General features: G+C 40.0%; 1 protein-coding gene across 2 annotated transcripts in view; it reads right to left on the bottom strand.

Annotated features, from left to right (window-relative positions):
* Positions 1 to 15,732, bottom strand: part of spdl1 (spindle apparatus coiled-coil protein 1) — a 52,410-nt gene that overhangs the window by 22,896 nt on the left and 13,782 nt on the right. For both annotated transcript variants that reach the window (XM_072280825.1, XM_072280826.1), the window contains exons 3-7: positions 13,056 to 13,232; positions 9,910 to 10,104; positions 8,443 to 8,592; positions 6,171 to 6,269; positions 5,134 to 5,244 (exon numbers count right to left, since the gene is read on the bottom strand). In XM_072280825.1, the coding sequence (XP_072136926.1) occupies positions 5,134 to 5,244; positions 6,171 to 6,269; positions 8,443 to 8,592; positions 9,910 to 10,104; positions 13,056 to 13,232 (732 nt within the window). The remainder of the gene's footprint in view (positions 1 to 5,133; positions 5,245 to 6,170; positions 6,270 to 8,442; positions 8,593 to 9,909; positions 10,105 to 13,055; positions 13,233 to 15,732) is intronic.

The following is a 15,732-nucleotide window of genomic DNA, read 5'->3' as shown; positions in this document are numbered from 1 at the left end:
TCATGATACATATTGGTACCAATAGCATGGGCAGGAGAGGGGTAGAGGTCCTGCGCTGCAAGTTTAGGGAGTTAGGGAGGAGGCTGAAGAGCAGGATCTCCAAGGTGGTAATCTCCAGATTACACCTAGAAAGGTCAGAACAGGGAGATAATGCAGATGAATAAGTGGCTGAGGATATGGTGCAGGGGCAGGATTTCAAGTTCCCGGATCATTGGAACCTTTTAATGGGGAAGGGGTGACCTGTACAAATGGACGGGTTGCACCTAAACTGGAGGGAACAAATATCCTGGGAGGGAAGTTTGCTAATGCTGTTGAGGAGGGTCCTGTGGAGGTCTAGTGCGCATGCGCCAGTCGTGCATGCAGCCTGGTACAGCCGCTCCGATCTATTCTTTTACTTTCTTCTTCTTACTTTTAATTTACATTATTTTTGTATTTTTTTCTCACGGTAACACGTCCAAGCTGCACCCTCTCTAATATGCTGGTAGAGAGAGTTTTATTTGAGTTTTCTTTAGCGCTGGAAATGGTTACATCCCGACACGCGGGACAGAAGCAAGGTCGCATTGTGTATTCCACGGACCAGCAAATTCCGGCTGGCTTAGCGAACACCCCTGCTGAAATCCGGAGGAAAACACACAGAGGATGCAGAGGGGGATCACAAAGCCGAGGAAGTTGGACCGGGTTGAGACAACAGAGACTTTTGGAGAAGAGGAGTTCGGTGGGTAATACCGTTCCGCCTGACCGGAAGTGCACCGAGAGCGGTAAGCGTGAAGGATTGGGGTGCTTACTGATCTGGCTAACAACGGATGGTGTAATCTGGGGTATATTACAATCGAGGAACATGTTTGCAGACTGGATATTGAACTTTTTACTGTTGGACTTCAGCCACTTTCTCCCGTGATACAACATTTGGCAGCACGAGAGGTCGTTCCTGCCGGTGGCCATCGAACGTGCAGCTCCTCCCATGGAGGGTCAGACACCCTGAGCTAATAGACTGGTCCTGGACTTATTTTCCATCTGGCATAGTTTTGCATTTTGTTGTTTGACTGTTAGGGTTTTCCGTATTGCTATACTTACACTCTATTCTTGGTTGGTGCAGCTGTAACGAAACCAAATTTCCCTCGGAATTAATAAGGTATATCTATCTAAACTAGATTTGCAGGTGGGTGGGAACCAAATTGAAGAGGCAGAGGATGGGCACACAATAGAGACAACTTGCAGGGGATTTGTGAGGAAGGAAAGGCAGACGATAGAGCAAAGATGCACTCAGCAACACGGCTGCAGAAAAGGAGGAAGTCATGGATGATTTGTCTACAGAGTCAGTGTGGGTGGAAGTCAGAAACAAGAAGGGGGCAATAACTACTGGGTGTTTCTTTTGTTACATAGACACCTCCCCCCCAATAGTAACAGAGACATCAAGCAGATAGGGAGGCAGATTCTGGAAGGGTGCAATAATAGGATTGATTATAAATTTCCTCAGAGCAAGGGGTTTGGATGGGGCAGTGTTTGCTTGGTGTGTTCAGGAAGGTTTCCTGACGAAATATGTAGATAAACCAACTAGGAAGAGAGACTATACTTGATCTGATATTGGGAAATGAACCTGGTCAGGTGTCAGATCTCTCAGTGGGAGAGCATTTTGGAGGTAGTGATCAGAACTCTGTCTCCTTTACCATAGCGCTGGAGAGGGATAGGAGCAGACAATTTGGGAAAACATGTAATTCGGGTAGAGGGAAATATGAATCTATTAGACAGAAACTTGGGAGCATAAATTAGGAGTAGATGTTCTCAGGGAAAGGGACAGCAGAAATGTGGCAAATGTTCAAGGAACTTTTGCATGGTGTTTTGCACAGTTATGTTCCATTAAGGCAGGGAAAGGATGGTAGGGTAAAACAACCATAGTGTACAAAGGATGTAAAAAATCCAGTTAAGAAGAAAAATTTACAAAGGTTCCTCCAACATTTTGTGTGTATTGAAAGGTTCAAGAAACTAGATAGTTAAGAGTTCTAGAAAATTACAAGTTTGCCAGGAAGGCACTCAAGAATGAAATTAGGAGAGCTAGAAGGGGCGATGAGAAGGCCTTGGTGAGCAGGATTAAGGAAAACTCCAAGGCATTCTAAGTACGTGAAGAATAGGAGGATGAGCTGTGTGAGAATAGGACCAATCAGGTACGATAGTGGAAACGTGTGCATGGAGTTGAAGAAGGTAGTGTAGGTTACTGAATAAATACTTTGCTTCGGTCTTCATCAGGAAAAAGGACTTTGACAATTGTGGAAATGACTTACAGCAGACTGAAATACTTGAGCATATGGACATTATGACAGAGGATGTGCTAGGGCTTTTGAAAAGCATTAAGTTAGATAAGTCACCAGATCTGGACAAGATATACTACAGGCTACTGTGAGAAGTGAAGGAAGAGATTGTTTAGCCTCTGGCGATGGTCTTTCCACCATCAATAGGAACGGGAGAACGACCAGAGGACTGGAGGGTTGAAAATGTTGTTCCCTTGTTCAAGAAAGGGAGTTGAGAGAACCCAGGAAATTATAGACCAGTGAGTCTTACTTCAGTGGTGGGCAAGTTGTTGGAAAAGATCCTGAGAGGCAGGATTTATGAGCATTTGGAGAGACAATCTGGTTAGGGATAGTCAGCATTGCTTTTTCAAGGGCAGGTCACGTCTTACGAGGCTGGTTGAATTCTTTGAGAATGTAACAAACCACATTGATGAAGGTAGAGCAGTGGAAGTAGTGTACATGGATTTCATTAAGGCATTTGATAAAGTTTCCCATTCAAGGCTCATTCAGAAAGTAAGGAGGCATGGGATCCAAGGAGGCCTTGCTTTGTGGATCCAGAATTGGTCTGCCCACAGGAGGCAAATGGTGATTATAGATGGTTCATATTCTGCTTGGAGGTTGGTGACCAGTGGTGTTCTGCAGGGATCTGTTCTGGGACATTGTTATAAATGTTCTGGATGAGGAATTAGAAGGGTAGGTTAGTAAATTTGCTGATGACACAAAAGTTGGGGGTGTGGTGGATAGTCTGGAGGGTTGTCAAAAGTTACAGCTGACGTGGAACTGGGCTGAGAAGTGGCAGATGGAGTTCAATCCAGATAAGTGTGAAGTGCTTCATTTTGGTAGGTCAAATTTGAAGACAGAATATAATAATAATGGCAAGACTCCTAGCAGTGTGGAGAATCAGAGTGATCTTGGGGTCCGCGTCCATAAAAACTCACAGCTGCTGCGCAGGTTTCAGTGTTATTAAGAAGGCGTATGGTGTGTTGGCCTTCGTCAACCATGGGATTGAATTCAAGCACTGTGAGGTAATGTTACAGCTATACAAAGCCCCTTGGTTAGACCCCACTTGGAGTACTGTGTTCAGTTCTGTCACCTCACTACAGGAAGGATGTTGGTTCTATAGAGATAGTACAGAGGAGATTTACAAGGATATTGCCTGGATTGGAGAGTGTGCCTTATGAGAATAGGTTGAGTGAACATAGCTTTTTCTCCTTGGAGTGATAGAGGATGAGGAGGTGACCTGAGACATTGATCGTATGGATAGCCAGAGGCTTTTTCCCCAGGGCTGAAATGGCTAACACAAGTGGGCATAGTTTCAAAGTGCTTGGAAGTAGGTACAGGGGGGATGTCAGAGGTATGATTTTCACACAGAGTGGTGAGTGCATAGAATGCACTGCCAGCGATGGTGGTAGAGGCTGATACAACAGGGTCTTTTAAAAGACTCTTAGATAGGTATATGGAGCTTAGAAAAACATAGAGGACATGAAGTAGGGAAATGCTAGGCAGTTTCTCGTGTAGGTTACATGGTCAGCACAACATTGTGGGCCAAGGGGCCTGTAACGTGCTGTAGATTTCTATGTTCTATGATAGCACAGCTCTTGCTTACCTTAGTATCATCTTATCTCCCGACCTGAAGGCAGTATCCCAATCCCAAGGCAGTGCACAAACCTCTGCAGTCAGCCATGGTTTCTGGTTTGCCTTAGCAGTGTAGTGTTTAATCACAGTAACATCCCCAATACACTTTCCTATGTAGTCAGTCATTGATACTGTGTATTCAATGTTGACGTGATGGCTAAATATGCTCCGGTCTGTGCTTTCAAAGAAGTCCTGCAGCTCTGAAAGGGCATCTTCTGGCCATGCCCTGATCTCGCCATGTATAGGTTTGACTCATTTAATCAGTGTTCTCTATGCAGGGATTAGCCAAATGGATATGTGCTACACTAAAGTGTTCAGCAAAAATTCACCAGGAATTGCCTGGGATAAAGTATTTGAACTAGGAGAAATTGAATAGGCTGGGTTTGGTCCTGACGAAGGGTCTTGGCCTGAAACGTCGACTGTACCTCTTCCTAGAGATGCTGCCTGGCCTGCTGCGTTCACCAGCAACTTTGATATGTGGGGCTGGGTTTGGTTCTGTTTGAAGCAAAGAAGGCTGAAGTAGGAGATGATTGACTCTTAAAATTTATGAAAGTAATAAATTATGAAGATAGTGAGAACTAATTCCAGAGGGAATAGTTTTAAAGTAAGGAGTAGGAGATTTACAGGGGACTTGAGGAAGGATTTTTCACCTGAATGAATGAAAATTGGAATGTACTGCCTGAGAGATGGTAAAGGCACACTATCTCACTGAATTTAAATGCTAGAACCATCAAAGTAAATTTTATTATCAAAGTACATACAGTATGTCACATATAGAACCCTGAGATTCTTTTTTCCTGCAGGCATACTCAGTGAATCTATAGAACAGTAACTTTTACAGGAACAATGAACAATCAATCAGAATGCAGAAGACAACAAACTGTGCAAATGCACAATAAATAGCAATAAATAAGGAGAACGTGAGATAATGAGATAAATGGTCCTTAAAGTGAGATCATTGGTTGTGGGAACATCTCAATGGATGGGCAACTGAGTGTCGTTACTCCCTTTTGTAAGCGCTTGATGGTTGAAAATTCGACCAGATAGAAGATGAGGTACTGGAAAGAACATCATTAGATAGGTATCAGGTCTGCTTTCAGTGGTAATGGAAAGCAATGAACAAATTTTTTTCTTAATTCACTTCAGAAATGTTGACTCTTGAATAAGGATAATATTCTGCAAAGGTCTCAGAAGCCTGCTTTTAGAGAAATACCTTCATTCTGTGCAGCTGTTGACGAGAAAATGCATGCTGTTTCTGCAGCGACTGGTACTGGATTCTCAAACCAATAAGCTGTCTCTCCATCATTGCCCTACGATCCTCCACCTAGATGGAAAGCCAAAGAGCAAAATTTAATCGCAGAAGCTTGCTTCTATTAAATAACATCTTGTATTTCAACTACTTCGTCGAGTAACTCCACTCCATCCACCAAAAGTGAAATTTCACAGTGGCCCAACATTTTAATTCTGATTCCATTACCATTCCCACATGTCGGTACATAGCCTCCTCTTGTACCTTAATGAGGCCACCCTTAAGAGTGGAGGGGCAACACCCTACATTCTGTCGGGGTAACCAAGCTGATGGCATGAATATCAATTTCTCCTTCTGGGTAAAAAAAAATCCCTCTCCACTTCCCCACTCTAGCTTCTTAGCTCTACTTACTTGCCCTTGGTGCACATCCTTCTTTCTCCTATGGTCCACTTTCCTCTCCTATGAAACTCCATCTCCAGCTCTCTACCTTTCCCACCCATCTGGTTTCACCTACCACCTTTAGCCATCCTCCTTCCCTTTCCCCCACCTTATTATTCTGTCATCTTCCCCCTTCTATTCCAGACCTGACGAAGTGTCGACGTCTGTTTATTTCCACAGATGCTGCCAGACCTACTGAGTTCCTCCAGCATTTTATGTGCTGCTTTGTATTTCAACTGCCCTGTACTGCATAATATGTCCAGAAGTTATTTCCTGGAGCTGGCTTCAAATATTAAAAAGTCAGATGGTATTGAAGAGAGACACTTCAACCACAAGTATATATTGGAAATGTCTGCATTTTGAATCCATTTGTGACAGAATAGCCTGTCTTACATGCAGGTCTTTGGAGAATGAACACAAATCATAAAATCACTGCATTCTAACTATTTTTATTGTTCAGAAATATTCACCATGTTATCTGGAATGAGACCATCTGACTGACACCAACACCTGTTAAAAGCAAATCCCTACTGATATATCTGAAAATATTTGCAATACAATACCTCAGCAAACAGCGAGTTCCCTTTACTGTTCGGATCACGAGCCTCTTGTAGAGCTTGGTCTAACTGGATTTGGAGATCCTGGTTAGCCTCTCTTGCTTTCTGCATTAAGAGAAAGGAAAAAAGACAAATCACAGCATGCACTAAATAATAATAACCTAGATTTGACTGCCCAGAAATGATTCATATTCTTTGTACATGTGTTTTTCATTAACAACCTGGCTTATTACAATTACAGTATACCAATCAGATTATGAACATGTTTTGGTCTTGCTTATGTGATACTTCCAACAATACTTCATGCAACCATTGTATGGTGCAGCAGGATTTGTGTTTAAACTAAAAAAAGAAAGAAGATATTTAAAATACATAATACATTTCATTACTCTTCTTGTTCTCTACATACAAATTAGGGATAAATAATCTGTTGTCCAATTACAATTAAAATTACATTAAATGCATTTTCTGTTATTTAAACATGGTAATATATTTTAAAACATTTTTATCTCACGATAGTATTTTTAGAAAATAAAAGTAGCACACTGGCAGAGTTAAAAACAATTTAACAGTATTTTTTAAAAAGCAGAATCAGAGCCCATAGCACAGAAACAAGCTGCTAAACCAACAATGTCTATGCAACAAATCAAGTATTTATCTATACTAATTCCATTACAAATATCCAAACTAGGAGTATTGTGTGCAATTCTGTTTGTCCCGTTACAGGAAAGGCTTGGTGGCATTGGAAAGTGTCCAGAAGAGGTTTACCAGGGTGCTGCCTGGATTGGAGGGACAAGCTACAAGGATAAGTGGAACAAATCAGGATGATTTTCTCTAGACCTAATAGAAGTTTAAAATTATGAAACACATAAATCGGTTAGACAGACATAGCCTTCCCCCCACCCAAGGACAGAATATGAAACACTAGCGGAGACAGGGGAAAAGATTAAAGGTGGTATATGGAGCAAGTTCTGTTTTAATATATAGAGAGGTAGGTGCCCGGAACAGGCTACTTGGTTGGTAATGGAAGAAGCTGATGCAATGACATTCAATAGGCTTTTAGCTAGGCACACAATTATGCACAGAATGGATGGATATGGATTACATGCTGAGGCTGCAGAGATTTAGCTTAATTTGGTATTATTTTCTATACAGACATTGTGGGCTTCACTATTCTATGCTCATTCACTATCACTTGATCTGTAGCCTTTATTAACTTGGCAATTCAAGTGTTTGTTTAGATCCCTCTAAAAATGAGAAAAAATGCCTCCACTATCCATTCAGACTGTGCATTCCAGATTCAATCCACCCTCTAAGTGATAAAGTTCTTCCTCAGATCCCCTTTTAAACTTCTTATACCTTACACTAAACCTATGAACTCTTGTTTTACTCAGTTTTCTATGGAGAAAGTCTTTCCTACTTTCTACCCTATCAATGTCCCTCAATTTTGCATACTTCTATCAGGATTCCACTCAGCCTCCTCCAGTCTAAAGATTAACCCAGCTTATATTTATCTTAAAAACACACAACTTCCAAATGCATGTTAAATTCACTAAGTGGTCTCAAGGTTAATTACCAAAAGCCTTTATTTTAAACCTACATTAAGTGTCTTTTTAGGTATGAAACATTCCATCAGTTTAATGGCTTAAAAGAAACTTTAAGACTTAAATTTCAACAGAGATTAAACTATGACGCTGTTTTAGGTTACTAGGACATGTGCTACCACATTACATGCATCATCCTATGTTAAACTCAATTAACTCTGAAAAAAAAACTGATGGGAGAAAAAAATTGGTTGCATCTGACACTCCACAACATTCCTATCAGATATCACACACCAGGGAACAATTCAGGAATGGGGTAGGGATGATACTAGTCCCCTTTAGCTGGTGACAACAGAAGTTAGGAAAAAGATAAAACTAATTATACCCATCAGACCTAAATTATATATAATAAACAAAAATAATTATTCACAAGAGTATTTTGCAATTTGGAAGCCCTACTATTCCATTTTATAAGATATGCATAAAAATCTTAAAAAAAACCCACAAAATAACATTAAGTCAGGATTGGCTTAACGGATTTGCCTTGGACACAGAATTTGGTATTAACTTGTAACAGATTCGAGTTTGGGCTGTATTAGCTCCTTAAGTTATTTACTTCTAATTTAGATAAGTCACAGTGCATGCCAGAATTTGAACTGTAGCCAGTATTGAAGGTATATACACCTAGAACAAGTAATTGGCTTTGAAAACACAAATGAATATAATATGATCACCTCCAAAGCATTGCAGTATGAAACTATCTCTTTTTCTTGTTCCTCTTTTTCCATCTGCAGTCGCTCAATCTGGCGCTGAAGATTATTATTAGCTAGTTCCAGTTGTTCTTGATGGTATATCATTTCATTAAAATCTTCCTGCAATTTTGCCTGAAGTAGAGAAAATTTTTAAAACATGAAATCAGAACTCTTTATTCTGTTTCTTGGTATGCTGACAATGATATGTCAACATACCAAGACACCTCACAAAAGGTGTGATGCAGATTTGTACTTAGAAAAGGTTAGATTGAAACTTATGCCTTCTTATATAAGCTATCACTTGTAAAAGTTTGGACATTACTATATACTTCTCACAAGGAAGGTAGAGCAGTTATTGATTTCAATGCATCCAACGTAGTTATTTACTTTCTTTGTGGGCAAAGATTGAATTCTAAAGAAAATCAGAATATGAAATCAAGAAAACATCAAAATCCTTCCAGTCCAAAAAAATACATGATTCTGATGAAAGATAAATTGACCTACAATGTTATTAGTTGCTCGCTCCACTTTACTGGTTGAGTATTTACATTTTTACTTCAAAAGTCACAAAAATAATATTTCTTGCTAATCATACCCAACTTGGTAATCTGTGAAACGGGAAATTTCAACCAACACTCGTAGAAGTTAGAAGCATTTCAAACTTCTACAGTGGAAAATGTGAAAAACATAGTATATTTCAATTAGATATCCTTTTAGATTTTAGAGGGATGATTTATTTTTCCATTACAAGGAGGTGTTGTCTCACAAAATATTGATATAAACCACAGACTACTAGACAAGATTAAAACTCAGTCGTGTATTCAACACAATTCATCACCAGGTATGTTCACAGTGAATGGTAGAGCTCTAGGGAGTGCTAATGAACACAGATGTTTTGAGGCAAAAGCACATAGTTCCCTGAGGGTGGCAACAAAGGTAGACAGTGTGGCAAGTTGTTTGACATGCTTGCTTTTATTGGCCAAGGAACTGTGTGCAGAAGATGGGACATCATGTTACAAGTGTTCAAATCATTAATCACACTGAGTACTGATAATCTATTTTGTACAGCACGGAGTAGGCCCTTCCGGGATGCTGGGGTGGACTACTCTGGAACCTTGACAACCCCGATTTAACCCTAACCTAATCATGGGACAATTTTCAATAACTAATTAAACTACTCAGTATATTGCTGGACTGTGGAAGGAAACCAGAGCACCCAGAGAAAACCCACGCATTCCACAGGGAGGATGTACAGAGACTACTTTACAAAGGAGATCCAATTCTGGACATTACACTATATAGTAGTGTAATTTTTGTGCTGCTAAGAATTTGTTCCACTGAAAATGCATTTGGGTACTCACAGAAATAAAAGAACAATTCTGTGTATTTGGAATTTGAACAATTTATATGAAAATGTACTTGAGATTTTAAAAAATTCCAATTCTTAACCTTGGCAGCTTCAAGTTCCATGTTCTCTACTTGAAGGCTCATCATTTCAGATGACATTGTTTCCTGTGCACGCTCAGAGAGACTCCGCAATTCTTCAGACTTAGCATTAAGTAATTCACTCTGATGATCCACTTTGTGCCTTAGTTGTTTCTCACACAGCTGTGCTTCATCCAACTCAGACTTCTGCTTCTCCAACTATTAAAAGGACAAAGATTAAAGGAGTCAAGATTGGTCCATTACGCCCGTGAAAAACTTACCTCTATAATTATGAATTAAGAAAATTATTTCATCACCTTTTGATTTCTTAAGTAGTTGGAACTATATAATTCTGTTTAACAATAAACTCATGACAACTTAAAGTTCTTTAGCTTCCAAATATACCATAAGAGAACATACAGTCCAAATTATTTTATCATTAAGACTCTTTCTTTTTGCTGCTGCTGGAACCCCTGCAGATTTCCATTAACTGACATGCATTAGTGGTCAGCAAAATATTCTAGCGTTTATTTTTTTTTAAATAAACCATCAGCCATAGCCATAGTTTCTCCCCTTAAAATAAAAGCAAAATTGAGACCAAATGCTGCCAAAGCTCACAGGTTCCCAATCCTTCAATGTTAAAGGCCATTTCTGAGAAAATTGCTTGTTCTGCAATCCCCAATTATTCTCCATTCTAGTCATTAATAAAAGACAATTTGTTCTATAACCATACCCCTTCCAGAGATACCCGTGTGAAAGTTAGCTTCTCAGCAATTACATACCTCCTAACAAGAAATTTTATATTTGGACATCAACAATTAGATGAGTAATTTTCAAATCTCATAAGTTGATAAGTTTTTAACTGATTTTGCACTGGTTTAATAATGTAACAAACTGAAATTAACCAACAGCTTAAAAATACATAATAGAATAATGCTACATTTCCAGCCTCAGTGTTGCTATGAATAATGGATGAGGGAAAAGTAAAGAGCAGTGCCATTATACTGAAAAGCAATTAAAGGCCTTTTAATGGTTCTTCTTAAGTAACCAATTAAAACATTGCACTTCAAAATGGAGCTTGTACTCATGAGATAGCCATCTAGTTCATTTTCATGCACATGATTACAGACATTAGCATCTTTGCCTTGTGTTGTCCTACTATTAAAAGCCTTTTCGTTGCACCCTTTGGAAATTTTCTTATATTACAATCAATTTCAAAATCAAAGTCTGCAGATGCTGGAAATCCAAAGCAACACACACAAAATGCTGGATGAACTCAGCAAATCAGGCAGCTTCCATTCAAAAGAATAAACAGCTGATGTTTCAGGCTGAGACCCTTCTTCAGGACTGAGAAGGAATGGGAAAGATGCCAGAATAAAGAGGTGGGGGGGGGGCAGGTGGAGGGAGGTAGTTAACTGGAAGGTAATAGGTGTAGCCAAGTAGGTGGGAAAGGTGAAGGACTGGAGACGAAGGAATCTGATAGGAGGGAGTGAACCATGGGAGAAATGGACCGAGGAACGGACCTGGGGGGAAGTAGAGTGGGGAATTTGGGGTGGGGGGAGGAAGAGAATTTGTTTACTGGAAGGGATGGCAGAAGTTAGAGGATAACATGATGGATGCGGAGGCTGATGGGGTGGTAGGTCAGGAAGAGGGACTCTATCGCTACTAAGGTGGTAGGAGGATGGAGTGAGCAATGATGTACAGGAAATGGAGGAGATGCGGATGAGTGTAGCATTGAAAGTAGAGGGAAGGAAACCCCACTCATTAAAGAAGGGGGACATCATCAATGTCCTGGAATGGAAAGCTGTGATCTGGGGACAAATGTGGCCATTGGTGATAATTAGCTCATTTTAAAATTAGGATATATAGCCAATATTCCATACAGTTAAATTTTTATTCCATGTTCTCATTTTCAAAATGAATTTAGAGCACTTAAGAAATTGAAATAAAGATGGAAGGACAAAGACTAGACTGCTCAGCCTTGGCCAGTGTAGAATAAAAACTATGAACAAGTGCTCAAATATTATTTTTTAAAAAGTGTAGCACATTTCCACATAAATGCAGAATCAGCAAAATGTACTTTTGCAAATTAACAACATACTTGGGCTGTATTGTTTTGCTATTGAAGGCAGCACAGATTAAGCGTGATCATATTGAATGGTGAAGTGTGCTCAAGAGGCCTGGGGGCCTACTTTTCTTTCTATTTTCTTGTGGTTTTGTATTCATGCATTACAGGAGTACTTTATTGAAACACTGCAACAAAAGACTCAAATGTTCATCTACCAATGCATTCAAAAATTTAATACAAGAAAATTCATAAAAATTTCATAGCATTTTATAATCAGTACCACTTTTGATAATTGAGGTGTGCAACAAGGCAGGTTACCAGCAGCATCTCATTTATCCAGAATTTTCTTTTTTGAAAATGGGAATGTATTAGAAAATGATAGGGAGACTTGTATCAATGAAAGAATATCATACACACAAAACTTCAACAAGGTTCTCCAAAGATAAAAAGGAAGATTCAATTGAATTTAATTTACAGCGGGCAACATTGGAATTCGACCCACTTAAGACCAACCATCACAACTCAAAATTATCATACAGTAGATTTTTAGTGTTGTTCAAATTAATATATTGTATTGGGTACACTAATATCAAGAAAGCAGAACATCGCTTGGTTAGACAACAGCAACATCTCAAAGACAAAAAGCACCCCACTACTCCCCTATCAAACACAACTGACAAAATTGTGATATTATACTTAATAGTATTTTATGGTGCACCTCAAAACTAATCCAAAACATAGTTAATCAAGTCACATTGAAAAAGCTTGCCTACGTTATACTGAACAATCATATCCTTTGTATGATCTTGTGCTTCTCACCCAAGAAATGAATGTACATGGATAGTTGCAAAAGTTAGTTTCAACAAAATCCCACTGTACCACTTGCCACCTATTCTAAGCCACTGAAAAACAAGGTATTTTGTGTTGTGCCAGTGAAATATTATATTGCAGAAGATCTGTATGGCTTGAACAGATTAAGGTTCATGATGAATACTACCGTGGTAGACACAATGAAAATTTGTTCCCTTATGACCTCCTGAGCAACAACAGGAAATTGCATTAAATATTGAAAAATGAATCATTTGCTTGAATTACATCATACCTTGGTCTTCAACTCATTAATTTCACGAACATGAATTCTCTCAACTTGTTCCAATTGTTGACTCAGCTGTGTTTTCTGCTGCTGTTTAATGCTCTCAATATCTGAAGTCAGACTTTCTAACATACGGTTCTTCAGTTCAACCTCCCGCTGCAATGAATACTTCTCTTGCTCCAGAAGCTGTTTAATGGTCACAAGAAGATTAAAAAACATTTACTACTCTTAGGCCAATGAAATACAGGCACACCATTCATGCCTTTCTGTGGCTAAAACCTTTACACAATTAGGATCCTGTAGGAATTGCTTAAAGCTGAAAACTGATTTTACCGATGTGGCATTATTATCATTAACAGATAATAAAAAATATCGTAGATGTACATGTTGACATAAAATGCATTTACGACATATAGTTAAATATACAATAGTATAATGCTACTTACACTGTCATAAATAATGTATACTAGGTGGTAGCAGGAATCAACAAAAGACTGCCCCTCAATGGGACAGACAAAACCAATGTGCAAAAGACAACAAACTGTGCAAATACAAAATGAGAAAAAGATAATAATTAACAAGCAATAACTGCCAAGAAAGTAAGTTGTAGAAACCTTGAAAAGGAATCTATAGGTTGTGGGAACAGTTCAGTGATGGGTCAAGTGAAGTTATAAAACATTATAACACACCATAGAACTTTGGAGGGCAAAAGAGTTGCCAAAAAAAAAATCAGAGCAGGCTGCTTTTATACCTACATCCCATCCTCGTTATATGCGGGGGGATACGTTCCTCAAAGTCGACGCATAATGTGAATAATTATTTAAATGAAGAAGATAGGGATGCGTTCTGGAGGCTTCCGAAATATGTTTTATCTGTAATTTATTCACATTTTCATACCAATATGACACAAAAGCAGTACCACAATGCAGCATTCATATTATATTTCATCAATTTAAGGTAATATTCAATATAATAAATCATAGAAAGTTAACATACTAGGGTGTATAGTACAGTACTCACCAACAGTGGCAGGTGCGATCACTCCGGGAGATGAGTGGTTGATGTGGTGTCGGGCAGCTTTACATGGATGAGGTGGATGGTTGTGTGTCGTCAGGATCATCAAGGACAGCAAAGGGTGAAGGAAGACTCACAGAACTCTCAGTACTGCTGGCAGCAGGAGATGACACCGGTTTGAAGAAAGTGGTGAGGGTTGTTTGCTTGGCAGTATTTTGTTTTTCAGCATAAATTTGTTTGTAGGGAAGAAGGCAGGGAACGACTGAAATATTGACTCCGTTCTAAACTTGGGTCCACGTCCATCGACATATGTGCCAAGTGTTCCACAACCTTAAAAAATTCTGCCAGTTGCTTCACTGTAAAATCCTTTACCTGCAACTCGACACTTTCTCCTCCATTGTTATTAACTTCAGTCTGAGTTAAACACAGAAGGTCATCCACACTTAATTCTTCATCATGAGAATCCAAGAGTTCTACCACATCAGCAGTCTTGAGATCTGAGAATCCTTCCCCACCAATTTTAGGGCTCAGGGCCACAAAGTCCTGGACAGCTGCAGTGAAGACAGGAAACCCCTTGAGGGTGTGCACACATTCCACCCAAACTGATTTCCACACTCCACTGGGAGTGGAAGACCTGACCTCTTTCCAGGATTCATCAATGTTGTTGATGGCGTGTCAGATGTTGAAGGACTTCCACCATTCCCTCATCATTGGTAAACTCCCGGGATTTTCAAAATCATCTGTTGCTTGCAGCATCTGAGAGATAGTTCGCCGCAAAAAATATGCCTTGGATGTGGATATCACACCTTGGTCGAGTGGTTGAATCAGCGATGTTGTGTTAGGTGCAGGAAACACACTGTTATGTTAGGATGAATGCTGTCCAAATGTTTAGGATAGGCTGGCGCATTGTCAAGCAACAAAAGAACCTTAAAGACAAGTGTCTGTTCCCGGCAGTAGCGTTCAGCCTCAACAGCAAAACGATTAGCAAACCAATCTTCAAAGGTTTGACCAAAGACCCATGCTTTCTTGTTAGCTGCCCAGTGGACAGGAAGCAGATTCTTACTCAAACCCTTAAGAGCACGGGGGGGGGGGGGGGGGGCGGGGGTTAGTGAATGGTAAACTAAGAGAGGCTTTGTCTTACAGTCTCCTTCGGCATTGGAACACATAAGCAAAGTCAATCCATTCTTTGCCGCCTTGAAACCTGACGCAGTTTTTTCATCCTTACTTATGTAAGTGCGTTTCCGCATACGCTTCCAAAAAAGCCCAGTCTCGTCAGAATTAAACACCTGCTTTGGTGTGATGCCTAACTCAGCTATCAAAGCCCGCAACTGCACAGGGTAGAATTCAGCAGCTTTGTGGTCAGCACTGGCTTGCTCACCATGCACAGCTAAGTTGCGAAGCCCATGACGATCAACAAACTTAGAAAACCATCCCCTACTTGCATTAAAGTGTCCGTAATCGCCTCCGATCTGGGCCGACAATTACGTGCCGGGCTGCACCTAATTAATTAGCATGTTTATTTCGGCTTTTTTCTTGAAGATGTGCTGTGTGCCTCCCGGCTACCGCTGCATGCTTCGCGGGTCGGTATCCGGTCGCTGCCCGGAGGGTGGGGGCCACTGCACCACCCAAACTCCGACGACTCAGTCTAACACACCATCATCAGTGTGCTTGG

Source organism: Mobula birostris, chromosome 16 (genome assembly GCF_030028105.1).
Source record: "Mobula birostris isolate sMobBir1 chromosome 16, sMobBir1.hap1, whole genome shotgun sequence".
NCBI classification, from domain to species: Eukaryota; Metazoa; Chordata; class Chondrichthyes; order Myliobatiformes; family Myliobatidae; genus Mobula; species Mobula birostris.
Note: the sequence above shows the minus strand (reverse complement) of the source record. Positions and strands in the feature narration are given on the sequence as shown.